The 16316-nt window shown below is 48.9% G+C and overlaps 1 protein-coding gene and 1 pseudogene across 1 annotated transcript; one reads left to right on the top strand and one right to left on the bottom strand.

Annotated features, from left to right (window-relative positions):
- The first annotated feature begins 1737 nt into the window (after positions 1–1737).
- On the top strand, positions 1738–1982 carry LOC143383234 (protein kish-A pseudogene; annotated as a pseudogene).
- Positions 1983–7533: 5551 nt separating this feature from the next.
- LOC143383233 (cocaine esterase-like) lies at positions 7534–16263 on the bottom strand. Its single transcript, XM_076837569.2, has 12 exons — positions 16188–16263; positions 13576–13780; positions 12446–12587; positions 11592–11725; positions 11253–11511; positions 10200–10298; positions 9789–9929; positions 9599–9679; positions 9220–9367; positions 8700–8837; positions 8159–8231; positions 7534–7720 (listed from the first exon to the last, which is right to left on the bottom strand). Exons 1-12 carry the CDS (start codon positions 16261–16263, stop codon positions 7534–7536), a joined length of 1683 nt encoding a protein of 560 aa, XP_076693684.2.
- Positions 16264–16316: the final 53 nt, after the last annotated feature.

The following is a 16316-nucleotide window of genomic DNA, read 5'->3' as shown; positions in this document are numbered from 1 at the left end:
CTTGTTGCTGCTGTCCCAGGAAGGACAGCCTTGTCAGTTTGCTCCATGCTACTGACAATAAATCTCTCATGTGGGATTCCGATGTGTAGTGTGGTCCTTGGACTTTGAAAGTGTACTTTCAGAGAGGGTCTCGGTAAATCACTGAGGCTGTACTTGTGATCCTCCTTCGTCAGAGTTTTGGGGATTACAGGTGTGTGCCACCATGCCAGGCTGGGCATCTTGACTTGGAAATAACCTTGCAAACTATGAAAAAGTTTTTTTTTCTTTATAAGGTAACCACGTTGTAGATATTTCTTACAGCAGTCTGAATGTTCCAAGATGCTAGGACTTTAGGTAAACAGATTTTCTAGTCTAGGCTATCTAGAGGTCAATGTCAGAGATGAGACTTGCTGAGAAGTAGATGTGGGATTTTGACACTCAGGTGTGGGCAACATTCTCACAGCCTAGCCCTCCTTTGAAGAGTGTCTAGGTAGTTGGGGACATGAGGTAAGAAAGGGAGGAGTATACTCAGGCCCAGTGGGGAGTATATTCAGGCCCAGTGGAAGACAGTGGGCATCCACTGGCCTTACCCATCCACAGCTTCCTGGGGGATTGACTGAGTGAATCTAATGAGAGAGGACCCATGGCAGCCTGGGCAATGAACATCATGAGGTGAATTCATCATCAGTGTTGGCTGAATGGACAAATGAAGTGCAGATGAATGACTCTGTGAATGAAAGGGCCAACCCTGGCTCCTGGGTAAGAAGCAGAGGACAACACAGGAGACTCCACCTGCATGTAGCCCATCACTTCCTCCCTGAACAGGGAGATAGAGTTCTGTGGGCTTGTCCTCAGCTCTCTTTAGCTCCTGGATCTTCTGTGGCAGGGTCTTCATCCAGAACTGCAATCTGTAGGCCTTCAGGGTCAGGCCCACAGCAGGCTGGATGACCAGCTGCAGATACAGCTGGTCAGTGGCCATTGGGGCAGGCCTTCACCATTGAGATTCTTATGCACACACCTTTCCAGCAGTGTGGGGCTAGGGTCATTCTGAAACCTGCTAAGCTCGGACTTACCATCACCCTTACCCTTACCTACCCATTTGGTTAGGCCAGGTGGCCAGGCTGGAAGGAACATTGAGCATCAGTAAAATTTTCTGATTTAGGAAAGCAATGTGTGACTCTACTTTCTATACAACCAGAGATAGGAAATATTGTGCTCTATGTGTTTCATATGAATTGTGATGAATTCTGTGGTCATACATAACAAACATATTATTTTTAGAAAAAAATATAAATAAATTTTTAAAATATAAAATAAACATAAAAGGATTGGGGATATGGCTCAGTGTTTCAGTGCCTTGGGGTTAAATCCCCTCTACAACAACAACAAATAAGTTGGAGAATGAAAAAGAAAGAAAAGTCTTGTTCTGCTGTACAAGGAGAATTGTCAGAAATCCTGGTGAGAGTTCAGACAACAAAGAGACTAGGAAGGAGCTATAACCTCTTGGGATTGGTTAAGTGGTCATGATTTGAATACTGATAGCAAAATTCTTAGTAAAGGCCATCCTAAGGAGGCTTCAGAAGGAAGTGGGAACCATCTTTGGAAATTAGAAGAAAGGCTCCCTTTGATCACTACAAACACTTGGCTACACTGTATTCATGCCTAAAGATGCCATGGAAGGCTAAATATAAGATTGAAAACCTAGAGAAGGGCCTGTGGGTCGTGCACGCCTTTTCCGCCTTGGGCCTGGAAGGGTGATGCGGCTGGGGCATCGCTGGCCTCACTACATCTGCCATTTTCAATTTTCAGAGTCTGTTGACTGTAATCTTGCTGCTTCTATGTATCTGAGCTTATATCCAGTCCTTGGCACCCAGCCTCCTGGACAGAAATAAAACTGCACTATTGGGAATATGTTGGATATGTGCCAGAATTGGTAACGAATAAGTCCTTATGTTGCAGTATGCTGTGTAGTGGTGGCCTTCAGCTTCCTATTCATACAGTAGCTTGGAAAAATGCCACTATTTAATTGCCTTCAGAATTCAGTGTGAACAAGGACTTATCTGCAGAAAATAATGGAAAGAATGGTTAACTCTTTTATCTCTGAACATTGAATGAGAAAAATTTCCAGATGGTGTTCTCTATTTTTGTTATTGGACCAATGTTCTGTATGAATAACTAAAATATAACCATTTGATACACAGAGTTTAATAGTCTGTAACAATCAACCTCAGTACTGTTCTACAATATTACATTTTGTGCAAATGTAAAAAAAAAAAGATTGAAGACCTAGAGGACTCAGAGTATATTTCTAAGCAAAATATAGAAGGAGTAATGTGGCTATTTTTGGTCACTTTCATTGAGATTCACAATGATACTTGACAAAGGCAACCACAGCATAAAACACTGGAAATGTCCTAGTCTGCCCACCAAAAGAGCAAAATGGGAGATTGGGTGAAAATATAGAGGATGGGAAAGACAGTACCATGGGTGGGAAGGACCCAGGCTCTCTGCTTCAAAACCATGGGAGAGAAGGCCTGAGGCCTACAATAATCTTCCAGGTGCCCTTCCATCAGGAGCCTTGAAGGCCATGGAAGGGGCCCCAGCATTGTCTCAGGATTCTATTCCTTGTTTTCTAGCAAAATGCTCTGGGTCTGTCCAAACATGGTTCAAGAGAGCCCAGGCATGACTCCTGATGCTGCTCCAAAGGGAGCAAGCAATAGACCTTGGTGGCCCAAGTGGTGCCATTTTTTAGGTGCAGAGAATCCAAGGGCTCTGCTGGCATAGCAGCTTCCCCTGGGGTTTCAAAGGAAAGATCTGGAGGCCCTGCTGTTGGGGTGGAGTCACTACAAAGATTCTTCACCAGAATGCCTAGTGAGGCCATGAGAGTGGGACTACTGCTCTTGAGACCCTAGAATTATAGAGTCACTAGCAGTGTGCAATGCCAGCCTAGGAAAGCCACAGGCCATGGCATGCAGCCCAAGAGAGCAGCCATGTGGGCTGCAACCAGCATCACCCCAGGGCAGGGCTGTGCGAGGCCCTGGGGACCAGTACCCTGCCCTGTGTCTAGGAGGATGGACTTGGAGTTTGGGGATCTAGTGTCTTCTTTGGTTGTTTTCAGCTTGCTGGGGGTCTGGGAGCCCTTTCTACTTGCTATACTTTTTTTTTGAAACAGAAATATTTGCCCTGGGCCTGTTTCAAGGCTGTATCCTGAAACCATGTAACTTGTTGGAAGTCATTTGCCTTGAGTTTCAGATGGGACTTGGGACTTTACACTTTGTAGCCATGATGCTAAGGTTTCAGGCTTTGAGGACTATAGGCATGGAGTGACTGTATTGTGCATTGAAAGAAGGACGTGAACCTTGGGGGGCAGGTGCAAAATGGTATGGTTTGGGTATGGTTTGCCCCACAAAGGTTGCTATCATGGATGGCAGGACCCCAATGAGGTGGCACCTTTCAGAAGTAGGACCTAGTGATTGGCTCTGGACAGCCCTGTGAAGAGACTAATGCTAGTCTTTCAAGTGGATTAACTCTCACAGGAGTGGATTAATTCCTTTGAGGTGAGTGTGCATTTTTCTAAAAGAGCAAGTCTGGGGCTGGGATTGTGGCTCAGAGGTAGAGCGCTTGACTAGCGTGTGGGAGGCACTGGGTTCAATTCTTACCACCACATATAGACAAACAAACAAATAATAGTCCATCAATTAACTAATAAAATTTTTTTAAAAGGCAAGTCTTCCTCTTCACTGTCTATTGCTGCCTCTCTCACCATGTGATCTGTCTTCCACAAAGTCCTACAATGTCATGCCATTACCAAGTTAATACAGAGCCAAAAGTCGTTAAGCAAGACCGAACCAGAGAGGGTCACCTGGGCAGAGGTAAATAAATCTATTTTCTTTATACATCACCCAGTGTCAGGTCAGTTCTATTGTTTTAATACCCCAAAATGAACTGTGATATGTTCCAAGTCAAAAGGCACATGCATGTTTGTAATCCCAGCGACTCAGGAGGCTGAGGCCAGCCTAGGCAAATTAGCAAGGCCCTAAGCAACTTAGTGAGCTGCTGTATCAAAATACAACAAAAAGGGTTGGGGGACATGGCTCAGTGGTAAAGCAACCTGGGGTTTCACTCAGTACCCAAAAGGGGGAATGGGTGGTATGCACCTCTTCCCAGTAACAGGCTGCCTACACAGAATTCCTTTCCTTACTGGGTGAAATTTCTTTTCATGTAATGTACACAGACAGCAGTCCCAGATGCCCCAGGTTTGTGTTGTGACAGCAATGGACAAAGTCTTCTAAAATGTCCCTGATCAGAGACTTGTTAAGTCAAGCACATCATCCTTTCCACTCGATGTTGGAGGAAGCTGCACCATGTAAGAGTGTGAGGTGACTCCTGTGTTAGGCAGTGGGAAAGCATGGTGCCCCAGAGGGTGAGTTGTGGTCATTTAGAGGAAACCAGGCAGGAATGGAAAGTCCATTCATACTGGGGGTATGCATTTTGTCTTTGTTGAAGTCTGGAGACTTCTTGACTTCTCCCTCTCTCTGCTTCCTGGTATGATGTCTTGAGCAGCTTTCCTCCAGTACACCCTTCCACCATGATACTCATCCTCTCCTTGAGACCTAAGCAATGGACCTGCTGTCTATGCACCGAGCCCTCTGAAACCATGAGCCCCAAATGAACTTTTCCTTTTCCATGTTGTTCTTGTCAGGTCTTTTGGTCATAATGCAACAAAAGTAGAATAAAAGAGCCAGTGGCTGCTGGGACAGTAAATTAATGACTCTAGGGGTGAGGAGTGTGTTCCTGAGATCTCAGAGCAGCTCTGAGAGGCACAGCCTTGTCCTGCCCAGTACCCACTGGCTCTGGGAACTCTGCGTGTTAAGAGTAGCTCTCCCACAGTGCCCAGCTTGCACAATAACACTCATTGCTCTGCTTCCTCCCTGTAGGGTCCAAACTTTACCTGGGCCCAGGTCCTTTTCTGTGTGGACATCTGAAGCAGAGCCACCACAACAGCACAGAAACAGCCCTGGGAGCCGACCATGTGGCTCTACAGACTTCATGGGTAGCTGGGCATCCTGGCCTGTACCAGTATAAATGGAAAGTCCTTCTTCCTTTCAGCATTCATAGTTTCCTGAGTTCCCTCTAAGGTCCTTGTAGTCCTGGGCTGAGGATTTGTGTAAACCTGTCCCTATTCGGACCTGGCTGCTCTGTTGAAATACACTGGTGACTGCAACTGTGACACTTCTTAAGAACCCACGCCCCTCCACTGTCCCTCCTCCTACCATGTGGCTTCCCCTGAGGACAGCTCCCTCTGAGGTTGAGTTTACTGTCATTTATGCATCTGACAAAAATTCTGAGGACTTTCTGGTTCTAGCACTGTGGACCTGGAAGGGCTCTCTTGGGCAACTCGTGCTGCTGGGGAGACAGGCCCATAACCAGGAGTTGTCAAATCTTCTCGAATCCTGCAAGGACATAGGGAATACAGCAGGAGACAGGAGTGCCTGCTCTGCCTGACTTCCTGGAGGAAGGGGTGTGGGCTCCACCTCAGATGACCTTCAGTACCTTCTCCTAACAGGCCTTGGCTTCTTCATTCTAGCCTGGGTTCATTCCTACATGTCAGGATAGTAAGTGTCTTTATTGGTGTCTTTCTAGGGGTGACAATATTCCCAGCTGGCTGTGTCCTTGGCTTCTCCTTGACTTCTACCTAAAGAGCAAGGTCTGTTGTTGATCCAAAGCTTTCCGTCCAATGCACTGTGGTCCAAGCCACTGTCCCAGCTCCTGTCCAGGCAGATGCTCTCTCTGTATTCTCCGGACCTAGTTCACAGCTAGGGCTGTGGAGGTTGAGATATTCCCAGCTCCTCCTGGTTTATAGTCATGTTATTAGCTCCTTTATGTCAACTGAGAAACAGTGCTCCTTCCTAATTTGGAAGTTGCTGTCTACCTCTTGGTGTAGGTCCCCAGGCTAATAGTAAAAATGTGGAATGAAGAAGGGTCTTCAGGACATTAGGGCAAGTGGGGGTGGGGTGGGGTGGAAAACTGTGTTGTGATTGTGTTAGTGGGGGGTTCACAGTGTTTGCAGATCTCATAGAGAATAAGAGGCAACTTGAGGAGACAGGACTCTGAGGACCCCACCTGGCTCTCCAGGACGCACCCAGCTGTCCCAGGCTCCAGAAGTCAATGAAAAAGCCAAGTCTTGCTTCTCATAAGTATGGAGCCTGTCACATCCTTGGGACAGAAATAGATGAGTATGTATGTAGATTGAAATGTTAATAATGGATGACACTTAATCTCCAGGTGGCTCAGGGATATGGAACTTTGGTTTTGTTTGTAGCCTGGGTGTGTTAGATGTGGGAACTCTAAGTGTTTGACCTGAAAGTTTGTGTGCTGCACAGTCCTACATTGAAAGCGAGTCTCCACAGCCTGGGGATAGAGTTCAGATGGTAGAGTGCCTGCCTAGCCTGCACTAAACTCTAGTGCATTCAGTTCTAATGCACTAAGCTCAATCCCCAACACACACACACACACACATATGCATAACTAATAAAATCAGTCTACAACCTGGGCTTTGTTTGAGAAAGAAGGAAAGAAAGAAAGAAAGAAAGAAAGAAAGAAAGAAAGAAAGAAAGAAAGAAAGAAAGAAAGAAAGAAAGAAAGAAAACCAGCCAGTCTGAAAGTGATGAAGCATTGGGAGGGGACTGGGTGTAAGAACTGTAAAATAGGCCCAGAAGCACTTGTTTGCCCCTCTGCCAAGTGAGGACATAGTGGGAAGGTGCCATCTAGAAACAAAGCAAGACCTCCCCAGACAACAAATCTGCCAGCACTTGATTCTGGACTTGTCACCTCCTACACAGAAGACAACACATTTGCATTGTTTATGAGATACCCAGTTTATTGTGTTTATTTGTTGATATTTTGGTGGTAGTACTATGATCAAACCCAGGACCTTGTGCATGCTTGGCAAGTACTCCACCACTGAGCTGCTCTCCCAGGACTTGTTAGTTTATTTTGCGCTCAGCTCTCCCCAAGTGGCCAGCCTGGGCTGCATATGTAATTCTTTTCCCTCAGCCTCCTGAGTGGCTTGGGTTATGGGCATGTGCCACCATGCCGAGCTAGGTTATTATTGGAGTTGTTGTTGTTGTTGCTGTTGCTGTTGTTGTTACAGGAGCCTGATGGAGTAAAACACTGTGGCTTGTGGTGTCCAGGTTTTCTACAGAGGTCCCATTGATATGAGAACATGGGGTACTTGCTGACAGGTGGGCAAGGGGTTCAGAAAAATACCAGCTCTGCTTCCTAAAACTTCTCTGTCAGCATGGGAGGGGTGGCAACTGGGAGGAGGGAATAGATGGGGTTGTAGGGAAGGAGATTCAGGCACAGTGGGTTGAGGAGGAAGGTGGGCATGCATTGGGAATTACTGAGTGTGTCTAACAAGAGAGGACCCATGGTGTGTATGGACGAATAGCTATGTGAATGAGTAGGTCAATCCTGGTTCTTGGGAGGGCATGTGTGGGTACCACAGGAAGACACCATCACACCTAGCACACCCCTCTCTCCCTGACAAGGAAGCTAGTGTTCTTTGTGCTTGTTCTCAGCCCCCTTTAGCTCCTGGATCTTCTGAGGCAGGGTCTTGGTCCAGAACTGAAACCTGTGTGCCTTCAGGGCCTGGCCCACAGCAGGCTGGATGTCCAGTTGCAGGTACTGCTGGTCCTGGACGTACATTGGCCAGTGGGGTAGGCCCACTCCGTTGGGGTTCCTGTGCATATACCATCCCAGAAGGGCAGGGCGAGGGTCAGTCTGAGATCCTTTGAACTCAGACCTGACCTTCAACCCTAATTATGGTCAGGCTAGGCATCCAGACAGACAGGGGTGTTGAGAATGGGAAGAGGTGTCCTGATGGAGGAAAGCAATGACCTCTCACTACTCTCATTCCACACAGGGCAGAGCAACCTGGCCTGTGTTGCCCTTCCTTTACAGAAGCTGGCTCCCATGGTAGCCCAGCACTATGGCTCATCCTTGGACCACTGTGAGAAGAGACAGTGGCCTGCACCCAAAAAGCACCTTCTTTCAGTGTGGGTCTTCCAGGGGGCTAGGACGTGATGAAGGACACACAATAGCTAATGGCGTAACCTCAGATAAGCGAGCAGTGGAAGGCCCGTGCCCCCTGGGAGGCTGAGTGTTCAGGTTTTCTCACCCATTTCGAGCAAAGTTGGCCCAGTACTTCATCATCCTCCTGCTCAGCAGCTTCTCCTCCTCAGTGAACCAAACTGTGGGAGGAGGAAGTAAGGATCCAAATCCTGGCCTGCCCCATCCAACTGTTCACTCCTGTGCCATACTCACAACCCCAGCCCCAGGCTTATGCCCCTTCTGTATCACCACAGTCCCAGGGCCAGACCCTCTGCATGTCCAATCTGCCTTTACTATTCCCAGCCTTTAACTGAATCAACACTGGGCTCCTCCTTGGCCTAGCAGTTTCCTTATTTGGACATTGTGAAGTCATTTAAGAAATGATTAGGCATTTACCCAACCCTCTCTTCTCCTATGCTGGACACCATGTTTGGGGCGGGAATAGGTAGAAAGCAGTGTAGACTGGAGTGGGAAAAATCTAACCCTGGAATGACCCATTGAGTTGAAAGATGGTAGACACTGGATCCCATGTTCTCTCTTATTGTACCATGAGAGTGATTGTCACCCTGTACCCATGAGAATACTCGTGTGGAACAAGGACAACTCACCTCTGATGCCATGGATGTAGGATCCAAAGACAAAGACTAACTCATCACCATGGGCAGCCTTCGCATGTGGAGGCCTTATGTACTTAATGACGCTGGGCGGATGCTGGAACTCATAGAAGTAGACAGGAGCATGGGCGCCTGGAGGGTGTAGAGAATGTGTCACTCTTGGTGACAAGACTGCTAGGTCCAGCACTGTTTGAATCTTTATGTGGTTTGATAGCCCAGAATGGGTCAGGGAGTTGTTGGAAGGCTCTTTTTTAAGACATATCTTGGACTTCGTCTCTATGTGGTCACAAGCAAGCCCTTGAGTGTCACTACCTTAGTTCCCTCCTCTGTAAAATGTGTGTGATGTCTATCTCTTACTCTAGCCATAAGGATTTATGGAGATGAGGGCCTTCAGGTGCCTGGGAACAGGGTCTAGATGAAGACACGTGTCAGCACCTGACACCAGTCCTCACATGGGATCCACAGCTCTGAGCTGTCTCCTAGGAAACCAGGATTCAGGTTCAGATACACTCACTCTGATCATGTGCTACTTGGAGTGCAGGCATCACAAATGTGAAGTCTGCCATCATCTCCTGGAACTGGAGTCGGAGGGTGTGGGGGTCCTCGTTGTCTCCCATGTACTCCTCCATCAATAGGTCAGCACATTCGGCAGGCAACTTCATCTAGTCCAGGGGATCAGGGAGAGTCAGGTTAGGCAATCTCTGGGGCAGGAAGGCAGGAGCTTGAGGGTAGGGATTGGGGTTTGGCATGTGTCAGGAAATAGGGCAATGAGGTCAAGCTGTGTGGTGGCCCCACCCACAGGTGCACATAGATCTATCTTTGTTCCTGGGGATTACTGAAAAGGAAGAGTGACTGACTGCACTCTGCCTGGTGCAGGACCCTAGAAGTCTCACCATCTGTGCTGATATTCTCTGCAGAATAGCTCGCGCGGTCTCTCTGTCTATGTCTTTCAGGATTTCAGGTGGGCCAAAGAGCTGTGTGGTGAAGGGATAGTCAAGAGTTTGGGGTGGGATGTCCAGGAGGTACAAAGTCTAAAGCCGCTCCCACCTGACAGTATCATGGAGCTTTGTAGAGGGGACTCACCAAGGGAAGGAGCCAGCCATACTCATCATTGTTGACACCAATGATGCTTGGAACAGGTTGAAAATCAGCAGAGGCCAGAAGCTCCTTGGGGTGCCTGGGTAGGAAGGCCCCATCCACCACAGCAGGAATGATCTTGAAAGGCTAAGGAGGCATACAAAGTCCATGATTATGGGAAGAAGAGTCTCTTTTCTAGTGACATCAAAGCTACCTCCAACACATCCTAACTAACCCATGATGCATTCAGAGATTTTACACCTGGTTCAGCATATTTTTATCTCAATTCCCATCCAGGACTATGAGGATATAAGAAGACCAAGCCCTGGAAATGAGATCCTTGTTCCACAGTAGAAAGCACTGTACTTTCCTTACACCATAACCCCTGTCTCCTCACTAATGTCCATTCATCCTTACCTTGTTAATAGCCAGCATTTCCTGTTCACTCTTGCCCCGCAGGCAGCTCACCAGGGCCTCTGACTCTACTTGCCCACAGGCAGACAGGTTGGCCACCATCTGTAAGGAAAGGGTGGTATTGCCTAAATCTCAGCTCCTTTCAGGTTGCCCTTAATTCTCAAAGTGTACCCTGTGGGAGAACCTTACATGTGACTGAGTCACACTCCCCAGCTGGGTGCTGAGGTGCTCAGTTGCAGAAATGTGGCAGAGCTTTCCCCACCCTTCTTGGGTTCTAGGGTCGGTGTCTTGTGCATGGGCGTGTCTTGCTAGAGCCCCATGGGTGAAGCTAAGCTCACCTGTTCCTTTGTAATATAACCTCTTGCCCTGTTTAGGATAGAATCTTCCATGGAAGTGCCTTGTGTGTGTCCCCTTCTCTTACTGTGCCCTTTGGTGTGGCCAACCCAGGTGTCAGTCAACCTGCTGACAGTGGACATCATAAAGATAGTTTCTGCCCCCTGAAATCTGACCCCTTGCCTCATGTGAATAGCTTCTCCTCAATAAAAGTGGTCAGTACGTGCTTTGGCTCTCTCTCTTCCTGTGGACCCTTAAGGTCAGAGGAGGCATCACAGCGACCCCAAAGAAAAGGGCATTCGTGTCTCTTGGGTAGTTATTTTGTGCAGCCCAGTCAGCCCAGTTCAACTGGAGTAAACCCTGAGCCTCTTAGTCATGAGAACAGAAACCCGGCAGTACCCTGTTATACTGCTGCAGGTGTGAAATTCTTCCACATTCCCTGAACCTCAGGTGTCAGCCAGAGGCGCCATCACTCCTGCTTACATGGGTTTTCTGAGGATAAGGACCCCTGGGTGCAGCTTTTCAGAACACAGAGCAAAATCTATCACTTGAAGCAGAGGTGTGTGGATTCTAACTTTTGAGCTCCTCTGAAACCCTGGGGTGGTCGCCAGTCTCGAAGACACCTGCATGGTCTTTGTTCCCATGGAACAGAGAGAGTGGCAGAGGCTCTGAAGTTGAAGGGTGAGGCAGCAGATATGGCCGTGGGCAGTAAAGGATACTCACTGTGGAGACATCTTTAGATGAGCTGGTGATGAGGCCAGGCATCAGGGCCACCCCACTCTCCATGATGGCACCATGGAAGAGTCCTTGGGACATTGGAGACACCACATGTGAGGACACACTAGTGCCACCTGCAGACTGGCCAAAAATGGTGACTCGATCAGGGTTGCCTCCAAAGTGGGCGATATTCTGCTGGACCCATCGTAGGGCGGCCACTTGGTCCAGGTAGCCCCAGTTGCCAGTGGCATGCTGGTCTCCAGTGCTGAGAAATGCAAGGATGATGATCACTGGATGGTCCTCTGTCTACTCAGTGCCCATGGACCATCCCTGTCCCAGGCTCACCTGAAGAAGCCCAGAACTCCCAGGCGGTACTGAATCATGACCACCAGTACATTTTCAATGGCTGCCAGAATAGAACCATCATACATGGAAGCTGAGCCCATCACCAAGCCACCACCATGGATCCAGACCATCACCTGGGAAATCAGGAGATATACCATGTGGTGGCCACCCTGCCCAACTCCATTCTGGCTGAAGCCCTAGTCTGAAAAGCACTTTAGCTTGTGTAGCTACCCACACAGAACACTAGTAGGACCTCAAAACCTAGGGCACTGGTGACAATAAGTTCAATTTGGAAGATCAGGCTTCCCATACTTTTGGAGTCTAACCAGGAGGCAGAATGTGGATTTATTCCTCTCAGAACTACTCTGAAAGGAAAAGAAAATTAATGTTTCTGTGATTACCTCACTTGAACATTAATTTAAAGTGTCATCTAATCTCTGGCTCCAAATATAATCCATGGTCATGGAATTTAGTGATCTCAAAGTGCAGCATTTGTGCACCTGTGTGGATCTCCTGGGTACAAGCTGGTGAGTTGGTTAGTGGCTTAGAACATTTGGCCTCTGAGAGCATCCAGGGCTCTTTGACTCCATGCCTAGGTCAGCTTCCTGCTTGCATAAGAGGACTTCTTGGAGCTGATAGTGAGAAACTTTTCATGTTAATTCACTCCACAGTGGTGGCCAGCTGAACCTGTGTCTTCCAGTGTCTTTGGTATTGTTATGTATTATTGGGGTCAATCCCAGGCCTTCATAGCATTGTGCTAGCTCTCTACCTTGAACCATGTCCCAAGCCCGCTTCTAATGCTCTCCCAAAAAAATGTTCTCCCACCCTTCAACTGACCATGACTTAACACTCACAGGCAGATTAGAGCCCTCACAGGCATGTGCAGGCGCGTAGATGCTGAGGTACAGGCAGTCCTCTGACATGGGGATGGGAGAAAATATTGTCCTCCCTAGGTTCAGAGCCTGTATATTCATTGGACCTGCATTTTGCAGACACCTGGTGACAATGGAATACAGTTATTTCAGGGGCTGAGCAGTGTCAATTCAGACCTCAGGTCCTGACTGGATCCCAGACAACCTCACTCCCTGCCTTACCTGATGCCTGGCCTCACATGATCCTTCTTTCAAGTCATTTCAACTGAGTTCCAGGCCACAATCTCAGGGGAATCAGGGATGGATTCCAGACCCCCAGGGAGGCCTCAAGATTGTTGAGCACTTGATTCCACCTTCTTCTGAGGCTGGGCAATCCTGACTCTAGGGCCCTGTCTGGGAAACACTGGCTGCCCCTGTTGACAGTCACTATTTATTACTATCCCCACTCAGGCCTGGAACAGCATGGGTGTCCCCACACAGGTGGTGCCTGAGTGGAAGGAGGTTAGTTCTCACAAAAGGGTAATGGGCCTTCCCACAGCCCAACTTGAGACTTTCAGAAAACCTCACCCCTCCACTGAGTCTCCAGCTATAAGCACAGGCCCCTTTCCCTTGGCCCTGTGTGTGGTGTCCCCAAGGAGCTACCACTGTTGCCCTCCTCAGGGATCTGCACCATCGACTGCTGGAGTCAAGGTCTTTTATAGGTTCAGAGAGCCAAGCCAACCCTCTCCCAGACATCTCCCCTGGTGGGAGAGAACACCTGGAGTAAGTCAAATCCAGGGACATGTGTTTCTGCTCTTGTGGTTCACCACCTGGAGATAATGCCTTTTGGTTTCCAAGCCCTGAGGCAGGGGCCCGGCAGGTTTACTCTTGCATTGGAAGAATGAGTGTGGGAATTGCCCCAATGCAGAGGGATATATTTTTATATATCTATTTATTTACAGCCTGGGTTTCAAAGCCGGTGCATTAGGTTGCTAAAAACACATTAGCATTGGTCTACAGCCCCAGGCCTTGCAGTACAGTTTAGATGAAGGAGCCACTGCAGCCTGGCCCATGGCTTGGGGTACCCACCCCCAAACCAGCCCTGAGGTTTCCCAGAATCCAGGTAAGCTTACATGGCCGGGTGGGAGGTCCCATCCCTCACACCACTCCAAGGTTCAGGGGGTTCAGGGGCTGCAAAGCGCAGTGGTCCTACAGGTGGCTTGGCAAAGGGAATTCCCAGGAAGGTGTGAACCTCCGCATTGGTGCCCTTCACGTGGACGAGACTGCCCCGCACCTTCCCCGTGTGGGTGATCCGGATGGGGCTGACTGAGTCCTGGCCTATGGGCAGAGAGATGGACTTCAGGCTCAGGTCTGCCCACTCAGCTGCTGACCTGCAGCACTGGGCCTGGTTGGCCCTCCTCAGCTCAGCCTTGTGGAAGGAGCCTGATCTGTCAACATTCGCTTCAGAATCTTTCTGTTCATCCCTAGTCCCTATCCCCACCACCACTGTCACTCGACCAGCTCACAGCCTATCCCTCCAGGCTCACCAGGCTCCTGTGACTTGCCACCATCCTTCAGCCCTCGCATCTGCCAGCAGAATGTCTTTTGGGCTGATGGGTAAAGAGTGTCCATTGCACTCACTGTGCCAGGTCATGTCACGCACTAGGAGGACTGTGGGAATGGAACTAAAGTTTCCCATCCTCAAGGATCTCATGCTTGAGGGGACAAGAAATGACATAAAGAATCACCATTCATGAAAGGAGAAACGGACATATGGAGGGGAGCTATGAGTTCAGACCATACAAAACTTGTCCTGCATGGGCTTGGGGATCAAGGCAAGGAGCCAGTGGAAATCAACCTAGATATATCTGGCTTGTCCAAGTCATGATATTTGGTAAAGGTTGATGTTGGGCATGCTGGGTTTAACTCTTCTCTCTACCCCAGAATGGGCCCACTCTTGGGTGCTGTGTAGCCCTCAGGATGCCCCAGTCTCTCTGTGCTTCAGGGTGCAGAGAGTTGGGCAGTCAGGTCCACAGTTCTCCTGCTATTGTTGTCATCTCCACAGCTCCCACATCACTGGGGCCTTCCCTACACCAGGCTCAAGATCTTACTGTAGAATGTTGTAGATCTGGGCTGGTTTTCATAAGAAAAAGTAAAAACTCCAAACCTCCTGCTCTTTCCCACCAGATCCCCCTAGGATCTGCATGTTTGATGCTCCCTGGTACAGGTCAGGCCAGGGAAACAGCCACTCACAGGACCAGAGAAGGAAATTGGCCAGCATCCCTCCAAGTCCAAAGACACACTCCTGTCCCTACCAACATGCTGTCTCCACACAATGCCTTGCCGGAGGGATTGTGGTCCATGTAACTCATGTGGTGACTGGCCACTAATGCCTGATATTTGTAATTACAAAGGACAAAGCCTGCTAAATAATCCTGCTCACAGTCTGATGACATAATGTCGCTGCTTCCTTGAGGAGAAGCCCTGCATGAAACAGCAGGAGGAATCTCACCCATGTGTGTATGTAGTGGTGTGAAGTGTCCTCGTGTCCGATGAGGAAAAGTTCACCCAAGAAAAGATGGGTTTGTGACCATTTAGGTGAGAGACAAAGATGTGTAGTGTGAAAGACCTGGACCCTATTTAAGACCTAGATGGGCCTGTGGAGGAGCCAGGACTGGGTGGGAAAAAGACTGTATTTGTTTGTTTTTTGATGTGAATTCCAGAAAAAAGACTGTTGAAAACAGATTCTTGGTGTGGTGGTGGTGGGGCTGGGGTTATGGCTCAGAGAAAGAGTTCTCGCCTGGCATGCATGAGGAAATGGGTGCGATCCTCAGCACCACATATATATAAAATAAAGATATTGTGTCCACCTATAAGTAAAAAAAAAAATTTAAAAAAGAAAATAGAATCTTTCAGTGAAGCTAGAAAAATGTTTCTTCTGAGAAAGTTCTGGTTGTCTAAGGCCCCAGGTAAGGGAGGAAGCCTATCAGTGGTGGTACAAAGGGGACAAGGGACCATGGATTCCTCGGTGCAGATTAGACTGGGAAAGTTGGGGCTATGTCCAACACCCACAATAGGAGCCTTTGGTGGGGGAGGGATCCAGGGCTGGTGACCCTCCCTGGGCTTGGTGCTCTCATGCCAGCAGCTTCTGATAAGGGCCTAGAGACTTCTAGCAGGTACAGAGCACTTCGCCTTTGTTCTACAACACAATCCAAGGCATGCCAGGTTGGCTTCGTCAGTGAAGGGAACCCAGCAGTCATTCAGATCAGCGTTGAGAAGTGGTACCACAGCTACTGTAACCCCCAGGGACAGCATCCTTGCCTGTGGACCCTGCGGAAGGTGCCTGCACTTCTCTGGCCAAGGGGTCAACACACTTAGAGCCAACTGTAACCAGCAAGCTCTTATATTGCTGTTGTTATTATCCAAGGGTGAGTAGTAGCTACAGCCACAGCCACACACAGGAGGGGAAGGTCCCTAGCCCTGTTCCTTTGCCAGGAGGCTTCTGACTTGCCTATACTGTGCTCCTCAGAATCCTCAGAATCCCCTCCCACTAGCTCACTCCTCCATGGGGGTTTCCTCAGGCAGCTCTGACCCTCTCTGGCTCACCCTCCTGCCCCTCATCCCCCTCATCTGTCTCCTCTACCAACTCCCCGCCCTGGTGCCTTCCCTCCAGGCTCAGGCTCTGTCTCTGTGCACTTTGGCAGATCCAACCCGGTCTCTACCACCCTCCCCATGGCAGCCTCACCCTGGCCCTGGATGAGGAGCATCAGGAGCCCATAGGCCACGAGGATGAGCCAGGCAGGAAGTCGATGCAGGCACATGGTCAGCTCCCAGGGCTGCTTCTGTATTCCTGGACGTCACCTGGAAATGCAGA

Source organism: Callospermophilus lateralis, chromosome 18 (assembly GCF_048772815.1).
Source record: "Callospermophilus lateralis isolate mCalLat2 chromosome 18, mCalLat2.hap1, whole genome shotgun sequence".
NCBI lineage: Eukaryota > Metazoa > Chordata > Mammalia > Rodentia > Sciuridae > Callospermophilus > Callospermophilus lateralis.
The sequence above is the reverse complement of the archived record's forward strand: the minus strand, read 5'-3'. Positions and strand labels throughout refer to the sequence as shown.